The following is a 12,836-nucleotide window of genomic DNA, read 5'->3' on the forward strand; positions in this document are numbered from 1 at the left end:
CTTTCAAATTTTTGATGAGCTATCTTATCACTTATCTGGTCTCTAAATCTTCTGTTCCCATGATAAGCTTTTATCAGCTTTAAGACTTTAATTTCTTTTTATGAAATTATTATTTATTAAATTGTTAATAAAATATATTAAATTATTATTAAACATAGAAATGTATAAAATATTATATTATAATTTCTATGCATTATCATAGCATTATTATATAAATCCTGTGCAATAATTAATTAAGGGTTATTATATGGCAAATAAAAATAAGAGTAAACAAAATTGATTCTACAGAGAAAAACAAAAACTCTTATGTTTCAGTATTTTAAAAACTTCTGTGAAAAATAATTTTAAAATTTTCTTAAAGGTATTTCGGAGTTCAAATGCTGATTCTTACAGACACTTCAAAATTGGCCAGAAATATGCCGACACTATACAACTAAAATAAAGCAAGAAAAATGTTTTGCTGTTAAGAATCCTCCTAGCAGTGTCTATTCCACATTCACAAAATAGTTTTATAAAGACATATGGAGCTTTCACTCTAGAAAAAAATGTAAGGATTCAAAAGCAATTATTGACAAATGTAAATCATAGCTCAGTTTTCATTTCATTTGGTTTTATTATTTTTATTTTTTGTCTGGGACTTTATGTATCAGCTTTTTGGTAAGCAGCCAAACATCATGATGGAATATCATAGCTAAAATGAAGAAGTCAGTCAAAATCAATTCAATATTTTCTTAGTTTCAAAATGTATTTGTCTCAAAACTGTTACGTTCTCTGAAGTTTCTGCCAAAGCCCAAGACATAAACTGAAATAGCAAATATTCAAAAATAAAGTCATCAGCTATGTTTTCTGTATATAGTTGATATTTCATAGGAGTCACCTGTTTCTATAAAGCTCTACACACAGTTTAAGTATTATACATTAATGAACAAAATTTAACATAAATATTAATAAGTTTTCTAGGAGAGATGGGATTGAAATTAACTTTTTCTAAAAAAGCTATTTTCCCAGTTGATAAATTCCTCTTAAACTACAATTCCTGCAAATATCAGCTGATATGGAAATTTTGAGTCAGGAAACACATGGCAAGAAAGAGTTAATATGCCCTTAGCTAAATTAATTTCTCTACGCCCCCGATTTTTGTTTGTAAAGAAAATAAGAATATTCAAAAATATATTCAAAAATAAATATATTCAAGCAGGTTCATAAACATTATATTGATTAATCTTAAGCACTCAGAAAAAAATAATATAATTTTACTTTCAGACAACTATAGTATATCTGTTTTACTCTTATGCATATAGAAACAAAACATTTTTTGTTAGTAACTATGTAACTCATACATTTATGCTATCTTTTATTTTGAAATTGCTGTTTTAACTGGACAAGACATAAACTGCAGCTATCCTAATATGAATGGATAAGTCTGGAATTGAAAGAAACAATCTTCCTCTCCTACCCCCAACAAATCAGGTTCCGATTCATGCCTGGGAAGAGTATTTTAGGGAGCTTTATACAAATCCTATGTAACTAAGGAGAGCCAAGCTAGTTTGGCCCAAACTCCTTACTGGTCCCCTGTTACCCCAGAAGAGATATCCCAGTTGATTGGAGCCCTAAAGGCTAATAAGGCACCTGGGGCTGATAATGTCCTGCCAGAAATAATTAAAAAGAACGCCAGTTGGTGGGCTCCACTTTTAGCATCACTGTTTACATTTATAGACAAAACAGACCACATGCCTAGAGATTGGGGAGTAGCAATTATCATACCAATTTATAAAAAAGGGAATAGAAATGACCCAGGCAACTACAGACCCATTAGTCTTTTAAGCATTATTAGTAAACTGTATGCCAAACACCTAAATTATAAACTTCAACATTGGCTAATTTCAGGGGGGATAATCAAAGACAAACAAGACGGTTTTAGAAAAGGAAGATCGGCGGTGGATCATATCTTGGTACTCCACCATTTAGTACAAAAATACACATATAAAAAAAATCCTCTCTTTTTGTGGCCTTCCTGGATTTTAAACAGGCCTTTGATTCAATATCCAGGACAACCCTTTGGGAGAAGTTAAAATGCACCACTATCAATAAACGCCTCCTCTTCCTCATACAAAAATTGTATGCCAATTCCACCCTGAAAGTGAGGTGCAGCCCCCAAGGGAGTTTAACCGGCTCAGTAAGGGTACAAAAAGGGGTATGGCAGGGTTGCATCCTATCCCTCTCCAACTTCTATATTAATCCCCTGATTGATCTTTTACAGAACCCTGATTTCCATCCTCCTAATCTAGCACAACGCAAAGTGCCAATTCTCTTATATGCTGATGACACTGCTATCATATCACAAACCCGCATAGGACTGAAGAGAGCAATTAGGGCAACACTCGGCTATTGCAGGCAAAACAAGCTGGTCCTTAACTTCAATAAATCAAAAATTTTAGTTTTTGCTAAAAGACCAAGCCAATACTCCTGGCAAATAGAAGGATATAGTTTGGAACAGGTTAGAACATTTAGATACCTTGGTGTGGTTTTCCACTCGCTAGGGACATGGAAGGCACACCTGGATCACACATTGCAAGTAGCCATTAGGTCCTCAAATACAATCAAACATTTCTTTTATACAGGTGGAGGTCAGTTAGTACCTGCTGCCTTAAAACCTTTTGAGGCCAAAACATTGGCACAAATTCTTTACGGGGCACAAACAGGAATCCTTGCAAAGAGAGACTTGTTATAATCCATACAAACAAAATTCCTGCGAGCCATCTTGGCTGCACCCAATGGAACTCCAAATGCCCAGTTAAGAATTGAGACAGGCATGCCTCAAATTCAAGTAAGAGCCTGGAAGATGATGATCATTTATTGGTTTAAAATGCATTTCTTTCCAGAGGGACTGTCCCCACTAGTGTTGACTGACAACTTCTCTTCCCCCTGGAAACAAGCAATTCATCACAAGCTGGGCTCTTATGGGCTCTCACCATTATTCTTAATGTCCCTAGGCTTTGAGCAAGCAAATCAAGTAGTAATTGATAGAATGAGGGACATGGAGTTCCAAGAAGAACTAAATAGGTTGCCTCTCCCCAGTAGGGACAGAATCAAACAGGGTGTGTGGGAATCGGCAAGATATCTAAATGACCTGATCTCCCCAAAACAAAGAATATAAGAGAACACCTATAGCAGAACGGGTCTGTATATGTGGTAAAGGAGAAGTGGAAGATAATTCACATGTACTATTACACTGCGAGCTATACAGGTCTGCATATATTCTTCCCTTATTAGAGAGATTGCCAGGGAGGGCAGACAATTTTTATCTAGGCTTTCTCCTCCAGGACACTAACACGGTTACCACGTATGCAGTGGCAAAGTTCTGTGCTGCTGCAATCTCCATAACAAAAAAATTGGCTATAGAAGTATAGTACCATCTTGTACCAATTATCTGGACATCCCACTAATAATCTCTGGACCATTGTGTTATTATCCACTTTTAATGTCAATACTATTTAATTATATCTTAATGTTAGTATTTTTTAATATAATGTAAAAACTAATGTGTATTGCTGGTCTTTGACCGTAACAAAGATTTTACTTACTTACTTTTACTTTACTCTTCAACAGGAGAACAACTATCAGATATAAGCACTTAGGTTTTTGAGAATGAAATTAAGGTTTCCAATGCCACCTACATTAGTCACTTTTTAAAATGCCATAAAATGCCATTGATTCCCAGACATTCAGAAATTAAAATAGATTTATATTGTAATTTCACAATTCAAGTTGCAATGCTCAAAGCCATGTTCCACTTTAATGTGAAATTTAACAGTTAATTCAGAAGGTATCGGAAAAAAGTGTTTTGGTTTAAAAACAAGGAGATGAAAGGAGTGGGATCCAAAATCATTCATGCAATTTAATTTATTAGGTATTGAGGCCATCCAACAAAAAAGACTCTGGACAGCTTATAGTATATAAAATACATAAATGTACAGTTACACTCAGTCATAGAATTTTCATGTTTGCTCTCAATCAACTGCAATGCCATATCAGATTAGATCTTAAAACTGTTCTTGGTTCTAAAAAATAGCTGTCTGCAAAATAATACAATTAAGGGACCAGAAATTCATAGAATGCCCATCAACTCCTTCACATTTAGTGAACATTATTTAAAGGATAGAAAAGTTTGAAAATTAGATTAAAAACCCCACCTGACAGTTTTCATAATGGATAGCCACAACAATATTGCCACCATAAAGTTTATCCTGGAAGTTGTCCTGGATTGCTGGTTGTAATTCTGGTGGGTATGTGTGCTTTAACCAATTCATCGTAGATAATCCCATCAGTGACTGCATTTTCTCTTCACTAATTTGTCGCATCTTGAGCCGAAATTCTTTGATTTCTGGGTTTTGTAGGGCATCAAATTCATGGAGGCCTAGATTTTTTTTGTGTTTTAAAAAAAAAACAACAGCAAAATTAAAGCTTTTACTGTACCTACTTATTGATTATTATAATCATTAAAGTCCATTTAATATATGAACATTTATGACACCCACATACTAAGGGCCTTTTACAGTCCATGAGGTTTAAAAAGTAAAGTGTTTAATAACTATAGAATTAATTATTTTCTTCATATTGAAAGGTTAATTTTAATGCATATTTAATCATTTGTAGGATAAAAGAGTTTTTTTTAAAAAAAATACAATCTGTACATTTTACATTTCTGTCTATAACTCCTCGTTTATAGGCTATTTTAGTTAATTACTATTTGCAAATACAATGGTAATTTTTTAAAAAAATCATTTTCTGAGTATTGCACGAACTAACTAAATTTTGTGCATCTGACCACAATGCACGCAGAATGAGAGTAATGCTGGCACAGCTATACAAGAGTTTATTGAAATGGGACAGTAGAAACCAGTGATCTTCACGGCATCTTTATCTGTTCTCTTAGAAACCATTTTACTTGCAATTTAAGGAATGCATTGTAGCTGCTAAGTGAGGAGATGTCATTCTCATGTATAAAGTGCAACAGGGGTGGAGGAAAGGAGAGCTAAAGAAGTTGGACAATATTATTTAAATTGACCCAGTTCAGAATTCTCAAACTGTTATGCAAGTTGGAACATGTCTGTTCTCCAAATTTTCCAGGTATCTGGACTTCTTAATGCAGCTCTCAGCAATAAATAGATAAAATATTATACTTTTGATTAAACATCCCAAAAATCCATTACATTATACAAGGAAAAATGGGACAGTTGTAACTCCACACTCCGTCTGCCTCCCTATACCCAATAGGTTGATGGCAAAGACTGAGATACAACCAGCAATTGGCTGCTTTGAAACCAAAGTTGTAATCTGTAATCTTAGTGGTGATGGATAGTGAGAAAGCAACTCCGATGCCTGCTGGTGAAGTAGGACTATCTAAAGAGTGTTGGTGATCGATGACTATGTCCTCTTGCTCATGGAGGGAGGGAACCTTTGGAACATGCTGGGATGGGCAGGGGAGTACAGTTTTCCTCATGGTCCTTGACTCCATTTATCCCCTCAGTCACAAAGTGACTGCAGTTCTGTAATCCAGCCAAGGAGAAGGGTTTTTTGATGCTCATTGCCAGCTTCCCACAAGCAAAAGCAATTGGGAAGCACACAGGAAGTTCGAAATCCATCCTGCTCCCACTGTTTTGTTGCCCACCAGTGGTCATTCTGTTTAGGTAAGGAAATGTTCCTAAAAGAAATGACCCAACAGGTCATGGGTTGTTTAGTGTAAAATAAAAATATAATTATCTTGCTTCAATTCATCTCAAGTTAATGTGCATGTAGTGCGTTATCCCCAAAACAAGAACATTGACATTTACCTTTTCCTATGAGAACACTTATTTTAGAGTCTAACTTTTCTCCTGGATCACAGCTTCTTGTAATTAACTGGAGAACAGGAAGAAATGGTCTAATATCACAGAGTCTTCGGGTTTCATCTTCCAGTTCCTCACGTACGGCTGTTTGGTTCACACAGGAGAACATGTAGGAATCAATCTCCAGAAGAAGATGAAATAGAGGATAGCTGTGTGCTTGTTTCCATAATAGCTGCAAATAAGATCAAATTGTGGTAGCAGTTGTGAATCAACTGGAAAGTAAATTCTTTTTCAATTTAAATTCAGCATTAATTGATGTTCCTTTCCTACTCTTGCAAACTCAAACTCCAGCATAAACAAACATCCTTAAATCAAATCCAGCTGACTCAAGCCTTCAAAGAACAACAAAAGTATCAAATTTCCATGTGTTGGTATGTTGAGTTTAAGAGAAAACTAGTTCCTTCTACTACAATGAGTATTCTAGAACAGCCTTTCGGTAACAAAAAGAACACTTATAAAACTTTATTTATATTTAACCAGAAAGTTCTAAGAGCTTTTTTCTGCAAATTGGTTCTTTTGTGATCTCTTTTGTAAGTTTCTCAAACTATTGAACTGGGTTGGGTAACTATGAAAGCAAAAATCAATTCCAAACCAAATGTATTTACTCTATTAATCAATCATTAGACTTATTTCCTAAAAATGGAATAAAAGTGCTTGGCTATCTTCAGTACCAAACAGAGATCTCCTACATTTATTATTTAGCTAATGGAAGAGAGAGTTGGCTGAGCAAGTACACTCCTAAAGATCCACAGGGTTCAGAACAGCACCTCTGGAATCTTCTTTAAGGGATGCAGTGGATTATTTTCTTTTCAAAATATTATTTATTATATTGCTCTTCTTCTATGACTAGAAGCTAGATAACCACTACTGAGACTGGACGTTTCATGAAAATGACTTGTGCTCTCATAGGAGAAAAAAAATAACCCATAAGACATCTTAAAAACATCTTAATAATTCATATGAAGAATCTTAATTAGTAAAAATACTGATAAAAAATATCTAAGCAGCATTTTACCTGTTTGATATGACAAATAGTGGCATCACGAGGAACTTCTAGACTGATGTAAATTCCAGTGGGAAGCAGGCAATCCACAGTGATTGAACTATCAGCTGCTATATGTGAATCTATTGCCCAGATGTCCAGGATATCTGCCATGGCAGGAGGCATTATAGAATTTAAATATCATAACCACATGGACCTAGAAAGAAAAACAAATATGGAGCAAGCTGAGATTTTTTTTCTGTCCCACAGATCATTTTGGAAAAAAAAAATGGAACAAAAATCTACAGAATTATAAGTCAAATTCCAGTAGAACCAGCCTTATAATGAATAAATTCTATGAATACATAAAAGTGTCTTTGAGATGTGCTCAACTGCTGTTGAATACACAACAACAAACACACAATTTTCTTGGCAACAATATGCTAAGAAGAGGCTGTGCTAATGTCTCCATTTGAGCCAGGGTGACTTCACAGAAATGTACATGTACAGAAGTGGTCTACTATTGTCTTCTTATGAGAATCTTTTTGATTTTTTTCAGCTTAGGCTATACTCCTGGTATTCCTTGGAGGTTCCCCATTGAAACACTAACCAGGCCTGGCCTGCTTACCTTTTAAATTTTGATAAGTCAGCCAGGCATTGCCACTAGCTTAATGTTATGTCCATATGAAGCCACTGTATCCAGGGAGTTCAACTATCAAGACAAATTAAGTATTTAGTGTAAATATAAAGATATGTCAGCAAAATCTTATCACATTTCAATATTATGTATAACATTAGCATTCCATTTTTATGAAGCAACTAGTTGATAATCTGGAGATGCCCAGATATTTATTTATAGGGGGAAAATGCCCGGACCAAATGTAATTTCTAATGTTGGATTTTTCCCCTAACCAGAGGGAGCCCTTATGGAATATTGTGAAGCCGTTACCATGGCAATTCCACTGCACTGTATCGTAGAAGCAATACTGTAGAAGCCATTTTAAGGCACAACAGGCTGTATCTTAACAGAACACACCCTGAGGGCAGGGGTGGGTTTCAAAACTTTTTACTACTTATTCTGTAGAGTGGCCTATTTTGTGGGCGTAGCTTGGTGGTCATGTGACTGGATGGGCATGGCCAACTTGATGTCACTCAACAGGAGATGTCATGGATTGGATAAAATGTGTGAAGCTCACTTAACGATAGTTTGTAAGTTTAATTTTATTTATAGGCCGCCCAATCCCGAAGGACTCCGGGTGGCTTACAGAAGGGAAAAGAAAGAAAATAAAAAAAGTAAAAATAACAAGTGATCTTGCTTAGCAACCAAAATTTTGGGCTTAATTGTAGTCATAAGTCAAGAACTATCTCTGCCTTCCTCTGCATGGCAGCCTTGTTCTAGTAAACTCCTTTTCCTTTCTTGCAACTTTTCTCTCTGTTAGAGGCACCAAAATAATCCAGACAATGTAAGGTTTCCTGCTGCAGCAGGGGGTTGGACTAGATGACCTCTGAGTACCCGTCTAGCCCTAAATTGCTGTGCATCTTTCTTTCTTTCTTCCTTCCTTCCTTCCTTCCTTCCTTCCTTCCTTCCTTCCTTCCTTCCTTCCTTCCTTCTTTCTTTCTTTCTTTCTCCCTTCCCTGTGGGAAGCAACCCCTCCAAAAAAAATATTAGTCCTAGAAAGGGAAAAATCAAGCTGCTAACAAAGAAACCTGCCTGAGGGTCATTCCATATTCCTGCCAGATAGTGATAAGGATATAATGAGCCTATAGAAAGTTTGGCTCCATTCATTCACACAAACAGGGAATCATCCAAACACAAACCCCAAAACTTCAAAAACACAGAACCATATAAGAATCCTTCCTTTTATCTAGTTTGTTGTTCAGCTGACCCAGAAACAAACTGCTGAATGTCACTTTGCAAACCTCCTTCCGAGCAGCTTTTCAATTTAAAGCAGGACTCTCCAAAGTTTGCAGCTTTAAGACTTGTGGACTTCAACTCCCAGAATTCCACAGCCAGGCATGCTCAGTTCCAATTTAAAATGACAGTATTTGTTTTTCTCCTTTGCTGAATCTTTCGGATGAAAAGTGAGTTTCCTTCCTTCCTTCCTTCCTTCCCTTTCTTTCTTTCTGTCTTTCTTTCTTTCTTTCTCCCTTCCCTTCCTCCCTTCCTCTCTCTCTCTCTCTCTTTTATTTTTAAAGCTTTTTTTCCCTTGCATGAACTGGCAGAGAAAAAGAAACCTTAAAAAAAAAAAGCTTCTAACAAAGCTTCTGACAGGAGAACAGATTCGGGAGCGTGGCCAGGACACCATTATTACTACTGGTCCTATAGATTTTTTACTACCTCTTCTGGCGTACCATACCATATCATACCGGGAAGAACCCGAGGGGGTTTTAGGGGTGTCTTACTACCACATATTTGTTTCCAGAGGGTAAGTCATCTATGTTCAAGTTTGGTTGAAATAGCTCGAGGTGTTCCAGAATTATGCTGGAACGAACGAATACACACACATACACATACACACCATATATCATATATATAAATGATTGAAATCCATTTTTATGTGCTATCCACAGTTGCCTTCAGTGCCATAGGTGGCTATATACATTTGATTAATAAATAAATAAAATAAAATTTGAAAGCTTTTGTCTTTGTTCTTTTTCCTTTTAAACTGTTGTTGGTTAGCTTTCTAATAGCCTATTAACAGTAAGCATGGTAAGATTCACATTAAATATAGCTTTTCATTAGCTGCAAAGAAATGATATAATGCCTTTAGAATAGCTAACAGGTGCACAGATTAAAGGAATAGGACAGTATCATTTATTATTATGTTCAAGTTGCCAATAAACTGTAGTTCACAATGCAGTGTTACCGCAATATGAGGGTTGATTGAAAATTAATGTTTCCAATGCTATAAACCACCAACAGATGTCAGTACTAATACTCCAAAAGCTCTGACATGTTCTTTAGCATCTGTTATTTCATTTCATTTGGCAGCAGGTTCCTGGGAGAAAAAAAGTGTGTGTTGCTATTCTTTGTAAAATAGAAGCCTGTGATAACTCAGTGTAATTTGAATAACATGCTACAATTGAATTTTCACAGTCAAAGAAGTCTCCCCAACTGAAATTCACCATAAAATACAAGTTATTTATAAGGATGACTGTATTGATATGAGTTCTGCATGTCCCTGGGCCAAAAAAAAAGTAAATGATGCACCTCAAAGATTTGGTATGTATGATGAGGAATGAAGTGGATGACCTGCTACATTTTTTCTGACTGTAAAAGCAACACTTTTTCCTAGTTTTTCATGTCCTAATACTAGCAATAGCATTACCAATAGCATTTAGACTTATATACAGCTTCCCAGTGCTTTACACAGTGTTTTAGCCCTCTCCAAAAGGTTTTTATATAGCATATTGCCCTCAACAATCTGGGTCCTCATTTTACTTGAGAGACCGCCTGCTGCCAATTACCTCCCAAAGATTCATTAGATCACACAGGCTAGCCTCCTCCGGGTTCCGTCTACCAGCCAATGTCATCTGGCTACCACCCGGGGGAGGGCCTTCTCTGTGGCAGCTCTGGCCCTTTGGAACGAACTCCCCGCAGAGATTCGGACCCTCACCTCTCTCCAGGCCTTCCGAAAAGCCGGTAAAACCTGGCTGTGTCGGCAGGTCTGGGGTTGATGTGTTCCCTTCCCCTCTTGATCTGTGTGGCTGTTGGTTATTTTTTTAAATGCTTGTATTGTACTTTTTGTGTCTCCCTTCCCCCTTTGGGTTTGTGCGCCGCCCTGAGTCCCGCTGGGAATAGGGCGGCATATAAATAAAACGAAACCTAAACCTAAACCTTACCAACCTTGGAAGGATGGAAGGCTGAATCAACTTTGAGCCTGGTGATTTGAATTGCAGGCAGCCGGCAGGCAGCAAAAGTAGCCTGCAGTACTGCATTTTAACCACTGTGCCACCTCAGCTCTTAAATAGTAAATCTAATTTACTATTATTTAGTAAATAGCATGATCTTCTGAAATTGCAGAGTTCCAGTCCATTTCAATTCACTGATACCCGAGATGCCAAAGTTTAACTGATTTCATCTTTCACTGTATTGAGTTTTTTAACATTCATGCTTCTTACATTCTATGTGCCAATTGTAATTCTGTCTTTGGGGCTTCAGATTTTTTTTTTCCTGTATGGTAAGGTCAGTATATGCCATGAAAGTTTTAATCTAGCCACATCATAAATATCATTAAAACTCCAAAACATCTTAGCTCTTCCTCTATGTGTGCTGTGCGGCATCCAGCCTAAGGGCCCATCATCCTTAATCATTTTATCTTATCTATCCAATAAGGATGGATTTTTTTTGTAAAATACAGTATACCATTGCTTCTCCCTTGCTGTATAAAAATTATGCCTTTTCTGTTGTCTAAAAGATTGGTTACTTGAACATCTTCTAGCATTGCTGTTGTTCATTAAACTGTATGTGCTGTTTGTTTTAAATGAGACCTTCATGCCTTTGTTGTTTTGTTAGTTGCAAAGTTGTGTCCGACCCATTGCAATCCCATAGAGAACGTTCCTCCAGGCCTTTCTATCCTCTACCATCCCTCAGAGTTCATTTAAGCTTGTGCCGACTGCTTCAGTGACTCCATCCAGCCATCTCATTCTGTCGTCCCCTTCTTCTTTTGCCCTGAATCTTTCCCAGCATTAGGATCTTCTCCAGTGAGTCCTAGCTTCTCATTAGGTAGCCAAAGTATTTAAGTTTCTGGCTGAAGTATTTGAGTTTCCTTCATGCCTTAGCTATGGATTATCTTTAGTACACTTTCTTCATTTCTCCCAGGAAGACCATCCCCACCAAAATGCACGTGGCAGGATAATTAGGGAATATATAATTACTATTATTAATAATAGTTAATAAGCATTAATATACCATATTCCGAAAAAACAAAGTAAAAACTGATAAACTGATTTTTTCCATGGTAAAGCCAGCCATTGAATTAGAAAGAAATGTAGCTGCATGAAGCAGATGTTTTGACTGGAGCAGAAGTGGAGGAAGCTTACTGTATATACTCGAGTATAAGCCTAGTTTTTCAGCCCACTTTTTGGGCTGAAAAAAGCCGCCTCGGCTTATACTCGAGTCAGTGAAAAATTTGCCCGAAATGGAGGAGAAAAAGGGGCGGGGCCATGCCGCTGGGTGACACTCGTGAATGGCCCAGTGCCCCTGTGAGTTTCCCCTCCCTCTGTGTCAGTTTGCCGCGCAGCGCGCACCGCACCATCCCCCCTCCTCACGTTCTAATGTAATGCAGGGCTGTCTTACGATTCCCCTTCCTCCCCCTCCTGCCGCTCTGCAACGATGTCCCACCTCCTCCTTGTTATGGCAAGCAGCCACATAGCGATGTCCCACCTCCTCTGGTACAGTGATCCAATGATAGGAATCACTGTGCCGTGTGTCATAGGAGGCGGGACATCGCTCCCGCGGCTGCACGGGACATCATCATCACAGCGGGACATCAGCATCATGAGGTGAGTGAAGTATTTCATTGAATACACCGCTAGTTTACTGTTTTTCTTTGAAATAAATATTCAAAAACATTATTGGTATCTATTTTTATTTTTGAAATTTACCGGTAGCTGCTGCATTTCCCACCCTAGGCTTATACTCGAGTCAATAACTTTTCCAGTTTTTTGTGGTAAAATTAGGTGCCTCGGCTTATATTCGGGTCGGCCTATACTCGAGTATATACGGTAATCCTTTTTTTTTTTGAGTGGATTGTTTCAATGTTAGTGACAATATAATTCTATCAAAACTATTTCCCTGCTCATGACAGTTTTCATCAAATAAAGGATCATTGTTAAACTGTATGTGGCCACCATCTCAGTAGGTGGATTTAAACCCTTATTTGAATTTGCTTTGTTTGCCAATTTTATTTACATAAAAATTAGTGTGCAAAAATGCAGCACTTCAACAATAAACCAATTGTCAT

General features: G+C 37.1%; 1 protein-coding gene across 1 annotated transcript in view; it reads right to left on the bottom strand.

Annotated features, from left to right (window-relative positions):
• PIK3CB (phosphatidylinositol-4,5-bisphosphate 3-kinase catalytic subunit beta) overlaps positions 1-12,836 on the bottom strand; it is an 81,876-nt gene that overhangs the window by 40,711 nt on the left and 28,329 nt on the right. The window contains 4 exon segments of the mRNA XM_032225669.1: positions 4,194-4,417; positions 5,835-6,060; positions 6,904-7,087; positions 7,499-7,582. Of these exon segments, the coding sequence (XP_032081560.1) occupies positions 4,194-4,417; positions 5,835-6,060; positions 6,904-7,056 (603 nt within the window). The 5' untranslated portion in view covers positions 7,057-7,087; positions 7,499-7,582.

Source organism: Thamnophis elegans, chromosome 10, assembly GCF_009769535.1.
Source record: "Thamnophis elegans isolate rThaEle1 chromosome 10, rThaEle1.pri, whole genome shotgun sequence".
Taxonomy (NCBI): domain Eukaryota; kingdom Metazoa; phylum Chordata; class Lepidosauria; order Squamata; family Colubridae; genus Thamnophis; species Thamnophis elegans.